Source organism: Monomorium pharaonis, chromosome 4 (genome assembly GCF_013373865.1).
Source record: "Monomorium pharaonis isolate MP-MQ-018 chromosome 4, ASM1337386v2, whole genome shotgun sequence".
NCBI classification, from domain to species: Eukaryota; Metazoa; Arthropoda; class Insecta; order Hymenoptera; family Formicidae; genus Monomorium; species Monomorium pharaonis.
The window spans coordinates 9,815,430-9,834,206 of NC_050470.1; the positions used below are offsets into that span (position 1 = coordinate 9,815,430).

Sequence of the window (18,777 nt, forward strand, 5' to 3'; positions counted from 1 at the left end):
ACACACACACACACACACACACACACACACACACACACACACACACACACACACACACACACACACACACACACACACACACACACACACACACACACACACACACACACAAATTAGTCCATTAAATGACAATACATATGTATGAATATGTATGTTTTTTAATCAAAGAAACGATTTACATATTGTAAATATAATTATGTGCAATTGTTAAATGATTTTTTAATTTAAACAATAATTTATCTTTTTTATGCTTTTTATTTAAAAAAAATCTTAAAACAGATCATATAAATACTACTATACAATTTTAACACTTAACCAGTCCAAAGAAGGTACCTGTACCCCATACTGCCCACCTAAGCTTTGAAGATTTTTGTCATTTTTTTCATATCAAAAGAATTATCTGAAGGTGTACTTTTTAGTTTTTCAAGTATGTCAGTATCTTATGAGAGGCCAGGTAAGAGAATAGTTACAAGTGTTATAATTTTATTTAAAAAAATACTAAATTGTAAGTATGTGGCTCTTAAATTCAGATAGTACAACCATTTCTTTTTTAGATTATTGAAATAGATAAAAAGTGGGAAATCTTGTCTGAAACAACAAAATTACAACAAAGTTACAGATTATAAAGTCACCCAGCTGGTCCGCCGATGACATGGTCACAGACTGTAATATCAGAGACATATTTATATGAATACTAAGGATCATATAGCTACTATGGATTCTATACGAGTCGGATATGGATAAGGTATAGAAATATACTGATAAGGCTTTTAGTCAAATCAAAAACTAAAAAGTAAGTATTTCAATACTGTGTTGTTTCCAAAACAATTTATTCTAATTCATACAATTCTCTTCATACATTTCCAAAGATTACATTCCAAATTTTTAGTTATATTTTTGATTCTCTAACTTATTTTATTGTAAATTGAAGCATATACGAGACGAAAGACTACAAAATGACTACGAGTCGACTTCTCAAATATGAAACAATACGTCATATTTTACTTTGAGGATTTTGATCGGAGAAAAATGTTTTTTTTCACATTAATAGTGTTGCAAAGCCCGGTTAATTTGAGCTCAACCAGTTAAAAATATCTTGATTAGGTTTGGAGATATTAAAGGTCAAACTTAGTCGCTATTTGTGGTTAAACTATATAACATGTCGACATTAACCAAAACGTGCTGGCAGCTTATTTTATGCAGTTTTTAAACATGTATTGCACATTGACGTTAGCATTGTTTTGCGTCTTGAAAAACAGTTGTAAAAGTACCGCGAGCGTGCGAATTTCGTCGCTGCGGTTGAAAGTGGAGGGGAGGGCATAGTCTTGAGCGCGAGAAGTAAAAGTGAATTCGTGCGCTTCAAATTCGCTCGCGCTGCAAAAAAGTGATTTTCTCAGCAACCGTGCTCGCGAGCGATGGCCAACTTTGTCCCCATCCCTGGTCGCGGCCCTGAGCCACCCGGGTGTCGAGGCGATCCGTGTTCTCGTGTTGTCGCTATATAAAATATAAAATTGGGCGCCAGGTACGTTAAGCGTACCATTCTTTTCATAAGCCGCGGAAGATTATTCTTAAATTAATAAAGTCGCGGAAAAAGGGCAAGTCTTGTAGGCGACTGGCAGCTCCGATAGCCAGTTACTCAGCCCTAAATGGTAGAGGAAGTGGTGCGGGCGGATGGAATCGGGAAGGCGAGAGAAATATCGTGAACACAACATTAATTAAAGCAAGAGTAAAGGCCATCACACAATTCCAGGGAACAGGCAATAGGAATAGAAAATAAAGAAAGAGAGATAGAGAGAAGAGCCTTTCTCTCTTTCTCTCTTTCATTATTTCTGTTCCTATTGTCTGGCATTGTGTTTAGGTCCTAACAAGTATATATTTCACGATTCAAACAATCACAGGTTCTTAACGGTCGGTCGAGCGGCGATCACACTTTACGCGCGCAACGAGCAGACGATCGCTCGGAATCAGATCTCTCGAACGGGATAATTATGAGGAACGTCATTTCACGTACGCGAAGATTCTCTGGCTCGTCTATACCTTACTATGCGTTGTTGGTAGACACCGAACTCCCGGTAAGATAACGATCTCGCCAAGGGCGATCGGGACGAACAATATCTCGAAGCCCGCGCTCTTTCATACAATATAATATCCCGCGAAGAACGTGCGCGACAATTACTACTCGTTCGCTAACAAGGCGGTAAGAGACGAATACATTTATCTTGATGAAAACGCAATCGCGCAAGAGTTCACGACATAAATACGGTACAAATACAATAATGACTCGGCTGCGGATCGGGACACGCAACGCAAACACAACAAAAAGAACGGAACGTATCGAATTCACGCAGGCGGGCGTCGTCAGGCGAGACGACGAAATTGCAGAAAATCCGCGAGTTCTACGTAACTGTGCGTTAACAACGGAAAGACTAATAGATCCGTGACTCTTCGCGGCTCGTCCAATCGCGAAATCGGTGGCTTTACAATAATCTTGGCGACGTTTGTCTCACCGAGTTGATTCCTTCTCAGTCTCTTCCGGGTCGGGATATTCAGGCTCCTGCGTCCTTTTACAATTTGGTAGCTCGGAATCACTGCCACTCGCACGACATCCGCAACCAGAGTGTTCGATCCTTGATCCTGCGGCGACCGCTCGGCGACGCGCCCCACCATGTTTATGATAAGCAGGGCCCTTATTGGCCGCGTTTTTCCGGCTCGATGTGCGCGCAACGCGTGACCGGCGTGACATGCGTTGCCGCTACTTACTAGGAGTGCGTTCGGGGAGACGCTATTAGCGCTACGAGCATCAGTCCATCTTCATTTCTCATTAAAAGTAAAACAAGGATAAACTGATGCTGATAGCGCTAATAGCGTCTCCCCGAACGCACCCTAGGTGATTCTAAGCACGGTGATCAAATTTTCGGGGTCCTGCGCACGTGAAATTGTGCGCTTCCTTCTCGGCAGCGGCTCCTTGTCTCTTAGCCGAACGCATCCTCCGTCTCCGAGACGTAGTCCTCGCCTTTCCATGGTCGGAAAATATGCAGTTGATCTGTGTGGCCTTTGCCGGAAATTTTGCGGGATCTGCTTCCTAGCTGCGCCGTCTGGACATCCTTCCTGCGCGCTTTCCTCGGATCCTACAATCGTTATTCGTCAGCAGTAACGAGACCTTTTAATGCGATGAAAAATTGCAAGCAAGGTAAAAAACCATACAACCTGCGGAGCCCTCGTTCGAAAGGGGTCTTCATAATAATTCCCTCGTCGGTAGCTCACTCCATAATCCCCGGGAAGGTCCTCAGTCGAGATGAGACGTCAAAAATTACAAGATAGCTCCTATTGGTCACCGACTTCCGCCGCACTCACGAGGCAACGCTCGATCGCAAAAACTTTACTAATTAGAAAAAGGACAACACACGGGACGGCACACATAGAAAATACGACGCGTCACGCTTCCGCGCCCGCTCCCGAGCAAGAGGACGCAGGATCACGGTTGCCATCTCAGACTTTCGGTTCGCCCGGAGGTAAAGAAAAAAAAACGGGTACAGTTCCGAAAAGCGTAAACCTCCGATCGCGCTGAAATTTTAACCAAAGCTTACCCTTGATTAGAAAAAAAGTTCCTGAAAGGATTTTTGGCGACAAAGCCTTGTTTGCTCCCCCCCCAGCCCATTTTAAAGTTTTTACAGTTCTTACTAAATATCTCCGAAAATACTGATTTTAGAGAAAAAAGTTTGAAACAAAAAATAAAGCTAATAAAAAGTTCTACAAAAAGGTTATATACATTTTTTACGTAAATCTATTATTTTGGCTGTTATGACCTAAAATAACTCGGCGGGGATCAAATTAATCCCATCAACCATTTTTTAAATTTCTGTTTTACTAAATATGCGAAAATTTTTTAATTTAAAAGTTATATATATTTATTTAACATAGAAAAAAGTTTAATTGCAAATTTGAAAACAAAGTAATTTTTTTACAGTTTAACATAAAACAGAAAATTTTTCTATAATCTCGTTTTGCGAGAAATATATCTTGTTTCGCGTGAAAATTCGCAAAACGAGATTATAGAAAAATTTTCTGTTTTATGTTAAACTGTAAAATACTAATATTTTTTTAAATTTGCAATTAAACTTTTGTTTACGTTAAATAAATATATATAACCTTTAAATTAAAAAATTTTCGCATATTTAATAAAACAAAAATTTTTTAAAATGTTTGACGGGATCAATTTGACCCCTGCCAAGTTATTTTGGGTTATAACAGCCAAAATAATAGGTTTACGTAAAAAATGTATATAATCTTTTTTGTAGAGCTATTTATGAGCTTTATTTTTTGTTTTAAACTTTTTTCTCTAAAATCAATATTTTCGGAGATATTTAGTAAGAACTATAAAAACTTTGAAGGGGGCTGGGGGGCAAACGAGGCTTTGTCGCCAAAAATCCTTTTAGGGACTTTCTTCTCTAATCAAAGGTGAGCTTTGGTTAAAATTTCAGATTTACGGCGATCGGAGGTTTACGCTTTTCGGAACTTTATCCAAAAAAAATCTATTGCATTTCCACGTACATCTCTTTAAATATATTTTCCACATTACACGGCTTACAAAATTATTGTTTAATACTTACCGGAGCCGATTCCTGAGGCACCGCCTGCTATACCCCCGCTACCGTTCTAGGCTCGACCAGGGTCGTACCAACAAAAAGATAGTAATTTTTGTTTAACAATATCTTTTTATTTTTTTTATAGATTTGGAAATTCTTCTCCAGAATAAAAGAATACGCATTGCTAGCAGTCTGTGGAGTGGAATTTCTTCCAAAAACGAGAAAAAATTGTTAATTTGCTGTCACATCATAACAATGTTTGCTTAATATAAAAGATCTACATATGCCTACCATTAAACCTCATCGCAAGTCTCCATCACCACCAGTTATCAAATATCACAAGGCCAAAGTGGAGATTTATAGATCGGCCCTTGAAGGTAATTTAAGTAGAAAATATTTATTTTTAAAGTCCATTAATGATCTTGGAATTTTCTTAAATTAACAATTAGCTTATATATATATACCCTAGATATATATATACCCCAATAACCCAGAAAACATGTTGCCGTCAATTTATTGACAATTTGTCATTAAGGCCCAAAATTTTCGATGCCTCAGGCAACAATTGTTTTCTGGAAAGCACCTGTTTAATTTTCTCCACAATAAAATTTATATTTTATAGAAGATTGTTTCCATCCATCGAAGAGAGTGGTTTTGGATATACAAAGAGCAACTGTAGAACAACCAACAACAATTAACATTGAAACCAATGATAACATCAAGATTGTGCTATCAGGTAAAAAAAATAATGGTAAAAAGTAAAAAGGAATGTTAAATTTTTTATCAGCTGTCTTAATTCCGACAATTGTACATAGAATTTTATCCACTCTGATTTCCACATTCTGATAATTGTACATATTTTGTAATACGTCATATTGTTGAAATAAATAACAAAATATATATAACTTAATGTTATTATTATTTAAATAATTTAATTTTTCTCTTTTTTTTATTTCATTAATAATTTTATTAAATCTCAAGATTTGAATTTTGTCGCAATTGAAGAGTGGGGGGATTTAGGAAGGCCTCCGAGCTGGTAGATAGCTCTGAAACTCGGACACGCTATTTAATATTGTGCTCTTATGGCAGCTTCCACTCTATCTGATCCTCTTTGGCGAAAATATTAGTTTTGATGGTTCTGGTGTACTCTAGCAGAGTTAAGCCTTGTCGGTGTCGCGTGGTTAATTTAAGTCTTTCGGACGCGCGAGTGTTTACGGACATATTTAAAGCCGAACAAATTTTTAAACGTGCTTTTTTTTATACAATTGGTAATGGCATAATTTGCGTTGCTGTGTGACTCTGTTTACTCTGCTATGGGAAACATAACCTCCAAATGACAGGTACGTTTTTTTCTAAATTATGCTAATCCACTTTGTTTACTTTCTTGGATCAAGCCTTAATTCTTATCTATTCTGTCTTTTATCTATTTCTATAATTGATTGTCAATCAAGTCGATCATGTCCATAATATTGTTTTACAGTTTCCTCAATGTGGTGAACTATATAAACAATTTATTTCCCATGGAGCAGTCACTACATCGATGAGGTGGTGAATAATATAGAAAATATCACTATTGATAGGAAGATACGGTCAGTTGTGCATGGTCAGATTAATGTGGATCAGGATGGTAGAACAGTATTGGAAGATGCGCAAAAGGTGATAATGCAATTTTATTTCATTAATTCATTTATAATTAATTTTAGTTTAGTACGCATTACATATAAATTAATGTCTAATTTGCAATTGTGTAATGAGATCAATACAATCGTAGAAAATATAAATGTATTAATAAGATTAATATGACATCAAGTAATCTTAAAGTAACAGCGAGATAAATTTAATCTAATTGCATTTTAGGAGGGGAAAGTCACTGTTATCAGAGAGCAATCTGCATGCATGTTTATTTGAAATAGCAATAAGATTGGAAGATGGAGATGCAAAGATAGACGAGACAGAAGAAATCGGGTCAGGAGATGAACAAACAGTGGAACCAGAAGAAGAATCTGAAGGTAATAAAGTGTCTAAGATGCAAGAAAATTTTATGAGTATGAATGCAATTTAAATAATCTTTTCTTGTCATATTTTTTACAAATTACTAGACACCACAGACGCTTCGCGCGCACTACTTTACTTTTTACTTTTTACTTTTTAAAAATAAATCACAACGATAATTGTATAGATATAATATCTATACAAATTTAACAGCTGTCAAAATTTAGTCGCAATGACAGCTACTCTTGCAACACGAAATAAGCGCAGCGAGAGAACCAATCGGCATCGCGGAAAAGACAACAATAAACTTCGAGAAATGCGAGCAATCGACTTTACATGCCTTTCTTTAGATAGGATTTTATAATTTTTTATAATCATCTTATTAATTCTTTTAAAGTTTATTTCTATATAAACCATTAATCGATCTTGCAGAAGTGGACTTTTGAACCAGGAGTAGCAAATAGCCCATACAATCCGTAAACACCTTCAGGAATGGATTCTTGGTTGGTTCTGGTATCATAGGTAGCTTAGATTGGCATACAACAAATATTGAAGTATATATTCTCATGACAAGCAACGTGAAACATGATGACAATAAGCAATCAACCAAGGAATTTCAGTAAGTAATTGTGTGTCGATTCTAATTTAGTCTAATTTAGTTAAGATATTGCAATATCAATTTATATATGAGATATTTTATATGCATCTTTTATTTCATTTTTTTAAAGAATGATACATATTTTTTTGTTAGGTATGTGTACCGTTTATCTACCTACCGAAGTTTGAACTAGAAGCCTAATATGTGATCAACTGGAGCTTGTAATACCGTGGCGATGGAATTAAAGTGATTCTAAGTGAAGACCGTGAAGCAATCGGCACCGTACTTTCGATCATTTGTATATGCTGGTGGAAGGAGTAGATAATCTAAAGTACGCATATTAAAAATATATAGACACTATATTATTTAGACATTCTTAAAATTATAAAATCTACTGCGGATTTCTTTGGTTTCAGAGTGTTAACACAAAGGAAACAATGGAGAAATTATTTCATCATTGCAAGAATGATTCAGATGACGCAACATTTTAGTAGCTACTTGGACATATCACAAGTGAGGCAATTATCTGATCAAGTAAGGACGCAAAATGTGTTTTTAATTTGTACCCTACAAACATTTTATGCCAGATTAATTTCCATAAAAATTTCAAAAGTAATTTCTGTGAGCGTTAGGTTGGTAGTCCGGGAGTGAGCTAGGTTGGTAATGCGAGAGTTAGGTTGGTGGAAGAACGGGAGTAGGAAAAGAATAGGCGGCGAGACAAGAAGTAAATAAAGCATGTGCGAGTAAATGTATTACGAGAAATTTAATTATCCAGTAATCCTTCACAAAATCAGAAGTGGGATTCGAGATCCGGGATTTGGAATTCGATTCTCTCGGGCATCTCGAGTGGCAAGGCACGACAAGAACGGACATCGTTTGGTGGCGATTGTCGCGGATGTTGTGCGCTGACGAGTGGCCGGCGTAGTTTGGTGACGAGCGGCGGCATATCGTTCGGTGGCGATTACCAGTGATATCGTTCGGTGACGATTCACTGGCATAGTGTGATTGCGAGCAGCGGCATATCGTTCGGTGACGATTGCTACAGATTCGCTCTTCGCCATTGATTGAAGTGGCGATTGCGCGTAAGATTGCGCAGATCTCGTTCGGTGGCGAGTGTGCAACAGATATCGTTCGGCGACGATTACGAGAGACATTATAGAGAGTGTCAAGAGTGGTGCATTGCTCGGTGGCATTGCTAAAAGACAGTTACGACACGAGAAGAGCGCAAGAAAGGACGACGTAGTGGAAACGCGGTCGGCCATATTGGAAGATTTTGGCGCGAAAAGTGGTAGTGTGGCCATTGTGCATGCCGGAAGACGGAACAGCGGCCATATTGCCATCGAGGTCGTGAGGATACACCCGCCATAAGAGGACGCTGGCTGGCGGTATCGATACGCAGGTGGCGTCAGAGTGTCGATCGATATATCGATAAAGCGCAGTGCAGAGACATTAACCTAAACCTAAGCAGAGGAATGGAGAAGAATCTAGCGCAGTTAAAAGTGGCCGAACTGAAGGAACGGTTAGTAGCGCTAGGATTGTCGACCACAGGTACGAAAACGGAACTAGTGAGCAGATTGTGCGCCGCGGATCCGTCAGGAGAGTATATCGGGAATTTCCAGATGGAAGAAGAATCGCCGGAAGCGGCATCAGGAGCTGCGGAGCCCATGAGAAGTGCATGGGGGATGGAGGAATTGGTACGAGAGGTTGCCTTGTTAAAAAGAGAGAGAGAAGTAATGGAGCGAGAGCGGAGATTACTGGAGAGAGAAAATGAGCTGCTGAGAGGCTCGCCAAGTTCAACGGCAAGTTTACAGCAAGCACCTCACAAAATTGGTGTAAAATCTGTAATCGAATTGTTGTGCGATTTCGATGGAGTCAAGCCATTGTTCTGCAACTGGGAACGTCAAGTAAAGTTGTTATGTACGACCTATCAACTAGATGACAACGCGGCCAAAATTCTCATCGGTGCGAGAGTGAAAGGGAAAGCCTTGCAGTGGTTACACTCTTCACCGGAGCATATTGAGATGAGTGTGGAAGAGCTATTGAAGAAGATGACGGATATGTTTGACTTGCGGCCAAGTAAGATGGTGCTGCGTAAGGAGTTTGAGAGCAGAAAGTGGAAACCAGGTGAAACTTTTAGCGATTATTATCATGCTAAAATCGTGCTCGCAAATAATGTGCCTGTAGAAGAAACGGAACTCGTGGACTATATTATTGACGGCATTGCGGACACACAACTACAGAATCAAGCAAGAATACAGCGTTTCAAATCCAAAGCGGAGCTGCTAGCGGCATTTGAAAAAATTACTATTTCGGATTGGAAAAATCGGAGCGGACGGAACGTGCAGAACCAGAAGACAGGCAGTCGAACAACCACTCCAAGTTCATCTGAGAAAACTGACAAAGACATCAGCAAGGGTCCACCAAAGATAGTCAGGTGTTACAACTGTGACAAGACAGGACACTGGGCCAAGGAATGTCAACTTCCAGCCAGAGAGAAAGGAGCGTGCTTCAGCTGTGGAGAAAAAGGACATGTAGTAAAAGACTGTACTAAAGGTCAGGTGAACTATGTACATGAAATGTCGTCTCAGGAGGAAGAGTTTAAACAGCTGGTAACTTATAAGCTAAGTAACTCGAACGTAAGTTACACATTTCAATTAGAAACGTTGATAGATACCGGGAGTCCAGTTACGTTTGTAAAAGCAAAACATTTACCTAGTCATTGCATTAATAAATTGAATATTGCCAGTGAGCTTTGCGGTATTAACAATAGTAAGTTAAATATACAAGGAAGTGTTAACGTGCACATTTGCTTTGATGGAGTAGAAAAGAAAGATTTAACTGTATATGTGGTTCCTAACGATACCATGAGAGTATCAGCTGTGCTAGGTAGAGATGTTTTAAAAATATTTGGATTAAGTTTGACCAAACCGTCCCGTGTAAATTATAATACGGCTGTAGCTGAAATTTTAAATATTGAAGTTAGTAATGATATGGACATTGTGAATAAGATGAATATAAGTTCGGAAATTCCGGTTGAATATCAGGAGAAATTAAAGGAAGAGTTTAGGCATAAGTATGTTGAAGCAGAGAGTCCGGTAGAGCCAAAAATTAAAACGGAGTTAAAACTTGTTCTTACCGATACTAAACCTTTCCATTACAATCCGCGTAGATTGTCACAATATGAAAAGACAGAATTAAAGAAAATTTTGGATAATTTGTTGCAGAAAGGTATAATTAGAGAAAGTGAGTCCGAATATGCCTCTCCCATAGTTTTGGTTAAGAAAAAGAGCGGTGATCTTCGTATGTGCGTAGATTACAGGCATTTAAATAAAATCATTTTGCGGGAAAATCATCCAATACCAGTAATCGAAGAGCAAATAGAGATAGTTGGTAATAAATGCTATTTTAGTATCTTAGATCTGAAAGACGGTTTCTACCACATAAATATTGTAGAAGAATCGCGGAAGTTCACAGCATTTGTTACTCCGTTTGGAGTATTCGAGTTCACGAAAATGCCTTTCGGGTTGAAACCAGCTCCCCAAATATTTCAAAAGCATATATATAAGTCATTTAAGAAGCTAATAGAGAGTGGTGATGTAGGCGTGTATATGGATGATGTGATTGTAGCTACGGTAACAATAGAGGACCACATAAAGGTGTTGAGTCAAGTTTTTGAAATATTAAACGAAAATAACCTTGTACTCAGATTAGATAAGTGTAAGTTCTTATATACTAATGTAGATTATTTAGGTTATTCGGTATCTAGCGAAGGCGTAGGACCAACTAAAGCGGGCGTGCAAGGGGTAATAGATTTCCCCATACCGCGGGATATTCATAGAGTTCATTCCTTTGTCGGACTTTGTTCTTATTTCCGCAAATTTATAAAAGACTTTTCGGTTCGAGCGAAACCATTGTATGACCTATTAAAAAAGGATACTAGTTTTCAGATGGGAGAGCGAGAGTCGAAATCCTTCGAGGATTTAAAAGATGCGCTAGTCAAAGCTCCTGTATTGGCTGTGTTTAATGCAAAAGATAGTACGGAGTTGCATTGCGACGCCAGCTCTATAGGGTTTGGAGCGGTGTTATTACAAAAGAAAGCGGACCGTAAGTTGCATCCCATTTTCTATTTTTCAAAACGTACGACTAATACTGAGAGTAAGTATCACAGTTTCGAATTGGAAACTCTGGCTATCATTTATGCGCTGAGACGTTTTCGCAATTATTTGATTGGCGTAAAATTCAAGATAGTTTCAGATTGTAACGCGTTGAAGCTTACCCTAGATAAAAAAGATTTGAATCCTCGAATTGCCAGATGGGCATTGGAGTTGCAAGATTATGACTACACTATCGAACATCGCAGTGGAAATAAGATGAAGCACGTCGATGCTTTAAGTAGAATAACCGATGTTCTAGTAGTAGAAGACAATCCTTTCGAGTTTAACTTATCAGTTTGTCAAAGTCAAGATGCCACAATCAAGGAGTTGCGTGAACGTCTAGAGAAAAAGGAGGATCGCGACTTTGAATTAAGAAACGGTATTGTATATCGGAAGATGGGAGACAGCTTATTATTCTATGTTCCTGAAAATATGGAATCTAATGTAATATACAGATATCACGATAGCATGGGTCACTTAGGATTAGATAAAGTAAGAAGCATTATTAAGAGTAGCTATTGGTTTCCGAACATGAAGAGAAAGATAGAGAATCACGTCCAAAACTGTCTTAAATGCATAGCGTTTTCGCCGAGTAGCGGTAGAGTAGAGGGGTTCTTGCATTGCATCCCAAAGGGAAATGTTCCTTTTGCAACAATACATATCGACCATTACGGTCCAGTGGATAAGCAACGTTTGTGTAAACAATACATATTTTTAGTAATTGATGCATTTACTAAATTTGTAAAGCTATATGCTACTAAGTCTACTACTAGTAAAGAAGTTATTGTCTGTCTTTCTCAATACTTTGCGTATTACAGCAAACCAAACGTTATCGTCTCGGACAGAGGAACAGCGTTCACCTCTGCTGAATTTACTGAATTTATTGAAAAACAAGAGATAAAGCATGTCAAAATAGCGACTGGCTCTCCTCGAGCTAATGGACAAATTGAACGCGTAAATCGCGTTGTGACTCCGATGTTGGCGAAGATCACTGATAGTTCCGTGGGTGACCACTGGTATAAAATGTTAGAAGAAGTTGAATACGCGCTAAATAACACAGTACATAAATCGACCAAAGAAATTCCTAGTAAATTGCTGTTTGGAGTTACGCAGCGTGGTAAAGTCACTGACTATATAAAAGAATATGTCGAAAACGATGTAAACGATAAAGATCTAGATTTAGGCAAAGTTCGGGATACTGCTGCAAAAGAGATTGAGACTAGTCAAAAATATGCAAAAGATCACTTTGATCGCAAAAGAAAAAAGCCACATCAGTACGAAGTAGGAGATCGCGTAATGGTGCGAAATTTCGATAGTAAGGTAGGCGTGTCAAGAAAGCTGATTCCGAATTTTAAGGGTCCGTACGAGATATCAAAAAAATTGCGAAACGACCGATACGTGGTTAAAGATATAGAAGGACATCAGATAACTCAGAAACCGTACATGGGTACGTGGGAAGCGGCGAATCTGAGACCGTATGTGGTTTCTGCCTAAACAAAGTCCATTTGAAGAATAGTCATAAAACACGATCGAACCAAAGATACTCGTTTGTTTTTGTATTATTTAGTGTTAAGTATATTATACCACTGACATGTATTTTGAGTTATGGTTATGTATTTCAAATTGAATTATTATGTATGTATTCGGGAAAGCCCGAGACGGGCTAGTGTCAGAATGGCCGAATTGTGAGCGTTAGGTTGGTAGTCCGGGAGTGAGCTAGGTTGGTAATGCGAGAGTTAGGTTGGTGGAAGAACGGGAGTAGGAAAAGAATAGGCGGCGAGACAAGAAGTAAATAAAGCATGTGCGAGTAAATGTATTACGAGAAATTTAATTATCCAGTAATCCTTCACATTTCGTAACATTTTACCAAAATAAAGATAGTGATTGTGGCACAGTGAGTTGTGTGTCCGCTCTCTGATTACGCGGTTTTGAATCCAAGTCTCCTGCACAGAGAGCAGACACACAACTCACTGCGCCACAGTCGTTTGTATGAATAAAGTGCTAAGTATTTTATTTTTGTTTGAACAAAAGGTTTGTCAGAGGATGAGTTGGCTCAGCAGATTGCAGCGGATTTCAAATAGGCCTTTTCGGGTCAAAATCTAAAGCATTTCAATCAGTTAACGGAAAAATGTTTAGTATTATCAGAATGCATCCTAAAGTAAAGTATGCACATCATAGAAATATTTGTAGATTTAGTATAAGCAATAACAAACGTACGATAATGTTCGAAGCATCTTTTTTTATAGAAAAGATCTGCTCGTTTGATTTATAAATATCCAATTGCAAGAATACGCACATTTGTTTGACGAGAATCAGAATTTTGCCTGGTTGGATAAATCGAAGATATACATGGATTTTAAGGAACATCTGCTCGATTTTGAGACAAAGTTTGTTGCAATCATTCCCCAAGATTGGGAGATTTCTGAGCGAATAGCTATACAATTCTGCCATATCACGTGTGAAGATCTTATTAAGTTAACGAACAAGAGACGCAATGAGATAGACATTAAATTATTGTTCTACTTCTATTTCAACTGCGTTTGTATTTACATAAAAATTACATATACTGTATTGTATTATAAATATTATATAATTCATGTAAAAATAAATATTAATTTTTATATTTAATGTGTGCCATTCCAGATAGCACAAAGAGTTTGAAAAGAACTCAATTGTATGTCACCAAATATGAATTCTTTGTGAGATGCAAAAAGAATTCATAGCTCTAGTTTACACCAAGCACTTGGTACGCGTATCAAATAGTAAATAACTAGTGAATGTGTTTAATCATTGACTGATCAGCTTAAATTCATTACTTGATACGCGTACCAAGTGCTCGGTGTAAACTAGAGCATAATTGATGACATACAATTGAGTTCTTTTTGAATTCTCTGTGCTAGGATGTTTATTAAAATCTAATCTAACCTAACCTAACCTAACCTAATCCTAATCTATTGTAAGACTGAGAATGAAGTTACCAGTTTATACTCGTCCTTTATAATACAATACAGTATTGTAACCCCGAGAATAAAGTCTAATTTATTCTCGCTAGTCTCGCTATCACTATTAGTTTATGCTGACCCTGTATGTAAGACGGCACCGGAGAATAGGTGGCGTGCGATACCAAAGCGGATCTAGATGGCGTTATAGGTGGCGTTAGTCGTATCTTCCGGCCATCGGCTCTCGGCTCCGAGGAAGACGCAGAACCGGAGTAAGTCAGTCGGAGTCTGAAGTCTGGAAAAGAAACTTGCGTTAGACTTATCTCTCGTGCCTATCCTGTGATAATCGCTCAGGCGACTTCTTGTATAGTTAGTCAAATATACTTACCTTTATTACTGATCAAATCCGTTGGTGATTTCTCGAACCTGGCCTAGATCCTGAAAAGAAAACTCTCGTCGCGAACTTCCTAGTGAATACTTACCTCGATACTTACTCCATCACGCTTATACTACAAATAAAAATTTGTCTAAAAACACTTACTAAAAGATGACTTAAGGTGACTAATTTGAGACATTTTTCAGTTGTCTTAAAGATGACTGAAAGATGTCTAAAATTAATCATCTTAAAATCATCTTTTGGACAAGGCTTAAAAGTCGACTTAAAGCGAGTCATAAGCCGATTTTTATAGCGTTTTCTACTGAGAAAACTAGTGCAACACTGGTGCGCACTGAGTGCAATTTTATTGTTCCACTGTAAAAATCAGTTCACATATTTTCAGTGTTTAATGTTCTACTGACAAAATTGATGCAAAAAAATTGCACCGAGTGCAACTTTTGCTCCACCGTCTCGAAAGACGGTGGAAGGTGCCAGTGCAAATTAAATAGATGTTATGTTCGTGCTTTAAGGTATTACATTAAAGTATATGTTATTACATTATTTTAGTAAACTTTATAACAATGAAATTGTTTAATTTTTAAACCTGTCTAATGATGTGTTCCACTGAACCACACTAAACCTGCACTATTATTGCGCTAGTGGAGTTTTCATCGGAATCTACCGCAGCGTTAGTGCTGCACCAGTTTTCCCAGTAGAAAACGCTATTAGTCGTCTTTTTGTCAACTATACGCTCTGACTAAAAGATGTCTTTGACTAAAATATGACCAGTTTTAGTGATCCTTTTAGACGACTTGGTGCTGTCTGGGATTTTTTCTTCTTATAAATATTTTATAAATATTTTACAAATATTTTGTGATATCTGGGAAGTAAATTGTACTATATCCAAAAGTGTATAATAAAGAGTTGATTTGAAGCAAAATACACACAATACAATTTTCAGCATTTTTTACTGACACTCATTAAAATATTTACATTATTTTTATTATACACTTATTATAGTTATTACACACTCATACATTTTTAAAACTTAATTACTCGTAATTATTGCTGATATTTTCTATTATAGTTTCGCGTTCGTGGTGTATTTTATCAACAAACATAGATACTCTATTACTATTATGCACAATAGGTTTTAAATTGTTCCTAACTTTTCGCGAGTCAGATCTTTGATAATAAGAGATTGCAGCGAGAAATCTCCATAAAGTTAGCTCAGGCCATAAAACATCGGTAAAATAGATGCAAGTGTTAGAAACCTAAAACAAATAATAAAAATTATTTTATATATGTATACATGCAAGCCTATTTTGATAAGTTATAAAAAGAAATATATTTTAGACACAAAAATAAAATGTTTTCTTACTTGCCACATGAGAAAGTCACTAAGTCGAGATACTCCGGAAGTACGAATTAATAAATCTGGATTTGAAGATTTGTAAGTATACAAACACTCAGAAATCAAATCTTCGTTAATATCTTCTAGTAAGATATTATTATGTTTTATACCTTTTGCTATGTCTTTAATTGCATGAGTAAGTTCATCCTTTGCTGCAGATAAAAAATATGAAAATATAGACACATACACATATGTATGTACATAAGTATAATATGTAATAAAAAATGTAATACTTTTACTTCTAGTATAATATATAAAGATGTAAATATAAATATGTATGATAAAGCTTATACATGCGTAAGAGAAAGCAATATTTAGATGCTTTATTATTGTCTTTTATGGAATAGAGTGAATGCATTTGAACAAAATTTATAAATAGCCAACTTCTTGTACGTATAACACAATATAATATATTTTACATTCATTTTTAGTATAACAGAAGAGTGAGAACATAAATAAATATGGTGGTAAAACTTACATGTATAAGGGCAAGCCATATTTAAAATTATTTTATTATTATCCTTCGTGGCGATCATACATCGAGCAATTAGTTTGCATACATCTTCTGAAAGCAAGGACCAGTTACCAAACACACGAATGCAAACTCCAGCGTCCTTCAGTTTGTCTCTGGAAATTATATATACATTAGTAACGAGATTTAAAATTGAGTCGCCCCATATAACGTCTAAATTAAAATACATACAATTCTTCTAAAAAACCTTTGAACTTCTGCTTGCTAAGATCAATGAGATCATTGACTTCTTCTTCACTACGATTGAAGTTATTTATGCTAAAAGCATAAACTGTGATCTCTGCAATACCAAGTGCTAAACCCCATTTCAATGTTTCCATCATTTTTTTAAATCTGTTATAAATAAAATATAATATATGAATACATGAATGCAACCACCAAACTTTCTCGAAAATACATACCCCATTAAGTGTGCCTCTTTTCTGGCTATGTTTCTTTTCTTTGCATAGCGCCTATTGCCGTCCATAATTAATGCGATGTGTTTTGGTATGTCGCCAGTTTTAATAAATCTTATGACGAGCGATTGCACCCAATTTAAAATATATTTTAATGTCCACCACATTTTATGTATAAATCAGATTATGTATAGATAAAAAATGTATAATCTTTTCTCGGCGGACTGTCCAACTCGCTATGTCAGTCAATAATGGTCAATAATAGTCATCGAATGCCTTATATATAGTGCTGATTAACACGATATGACTATATTAGTTGTTAGTGGTAGGGTATATAGATCGAGGCAGGGGAGAACCGGAACTCTGTGTCAAGAATCCGTTTGGGAAAGGAGAGAGAAAGAACCGCAATAAAATCTTGTTTTAGATATTTGTCAACAAGATTTCTATTAGGAAGCGGCCTTACCCATCTTAAAGAAAGAAACTACAGCGGATTACAAAAAATTATATTACTGGACTACATAAAAGTATTACAGGCTGAAGTATTGTAATATTCTGCAATATTTTCGCACTACACGCTCGGATTACAGGAAAATAACCTGTAATATCTTTCCTGTAATATCTAGCCAGTAATATATTGCCGAGATTACAGAATAATAGCCTGTATCATTACAACGGGATTACAGGAAAATAATCTGTAAAGTATAATTATACATAGAAAAAAATATATAATATAAAATAATGGAAAAAAAACATTTATTTAAAAATTACCTGCATGAAATTTGTACATTGTTCATGGCCGGTACATCCAATGTGATTAAAAAGTACAATAAATGTAATAAATTTCAAACAATATTTATGGAAATAATTAATATGATGAGATCTCAAATTTCATGAATTGGTGATGGCATTACACGTTAACGCCTGTAGTAATATATTACATATTTTGTAGATTACACGTGTAGTATATTACACATGTAGTGGATTATACACTTCATGGGCTAGACGTGTATTCTGTATAGGCCTGTTCTTTGTCGCTGCACTACTGAACTGGTGCAACAAGTTAGAATAAAACAAATATTTTTTTTTTTATTCTAACTTATTGCACCAGTACAGCAGTGCAGCTATCAAGAATAAACCTTATTATAGGGATTTCACCACTGTAGTAACAACAGCTACAGTGTAATAACTATACAGATTACTGTGATCCTTTCTGTGATAACTACAGAGAGTCTTGTAATAACTGCACTACTGTAATATTTATTGGCTGTAGTTTCTTTCCGTAAGGGTAGGTAGCACAAAGACGATCTAAAAGACGACTAAAAGATGACAAATTTTTGTCATGGACATCTTTCAGGTAGAGTTTATAGTCGACGAAAAGATGATTAAAAGACGACTTATGTCTCACAAACAGTCATCTTATAGCCGAAACTTATTGTTATTGTTTCTTTTGTTTCAGGAAGACGTTCAAAAAACTCTTAAAAAGATATTTATATAAAATTATAAAAATTATTTTATATATATAAGTACTAATATTATAATTTGTTTAATTAAATAATATTGTAAATATTAGTGCAAAGTTTACGTAATAATTAAGTAAAATTAAATATTAAGTAGTTATATTTAATTATTATTAAATAATTATATTATTATATTATAAAGTATTGTTACCATATATCATATATTTATTGAATATTTCAATATATTAATATTAAAATATTATATTTTATTGTATTAAATTTTGAAAATAAATTTTATTATTGTAATAATGATGATTACAATGATGACAATGAT

At 36.2% G+C, this 18,777-nt stretch overlaps 1 protein-coding gene and 1 long non-coding RNA gene across 4 annotated transcripts; one reads left to right on the forward strand and one right to left on the reverse strand.

The window, feature by feature from the left end:
- The first annotated feature begins 53 nt into the window (after nt 1-53).
- Nucleotides 54-18,507, forward strand: LOC118645128. Of its 3 annotated transcripts, none has more exons than XR_004962910.1 (10): nt 54-3,190; nt 3,260-3,512; nt 4,732-4,963; nt 5,209-5,926; nt 6,067-6,242; nt 6,444-6,595; nt 7,011-7,197; nt 7,330-7,507; nt 7,593-7,710; nt 18,443-18,507. It is a non-coding gene; the product is annotated as an uncharacterized LOC118645128 (long non-coding RNA). The 3 variants fall into 3 exon arrangements; XR_004962909.1 differs by lacking the exon at nt 18,443-18,507 and adding an exon at nt 13,362-13,958; XR_004962908.1 differs by lacking the exon at nt 18,443-18,507 and adding an exon at nt 13,027-13,493 and having other exon boundaries at nt 7,593-7,808.
- On the reverse strand, nt 15,474-17,655 carry LOC118645126 (dehydrodolichyl diphosphate synthase complex subunit DHDDS-like). Its single transcript, XM_036285614.1, has 5 exons — nt 16,993-17,655; nt 16,763-16,924; nt 16,538-16,686; nt 16,027-16,211; nt 15,474-15,919 (listed from the first exon to the last, which is right to left on the reverse strand). The coding sequence occupies exons 1-5, from the start codon at nt 17,151-17,153 to the stop codon at nt 15,698-15,700; spliced, it is 879 nt and encodes a 292-aa protein (XP_036141507.1). The 5' UTR covers nt 17,154-17,655; the 3' UTR covers nt 15,474-15,697.
- Nucleotides 18,508-18,777: the final 270 nt, after the last annotated feature.

Excerpts from the sequence above, each read along its gene's own strand:
- LOC118645126 (XM_036285614.1), bottom strand. The coding sequence starts at position 17,153 with ATGTGGTGGACATTAAAATATATTTTAAATTGGGTGCAATCGCTCGTC. Across the intron at positions 16,212-16,537 it reads TATGGCTTGCCCTTATACAT|CAAAGGATGAACTTACTCAT; the intron begins GTAAGTTTTACC and ends TTTTATCTGCAG. Across the intron at positions 15,920-16,026 it reads GTGACTTTCTCATGTGGCAA|GTTTCTAACACTTGCATCTA; the intron begins GTAAGAAAACAT and ends TATTTGTTTTAG.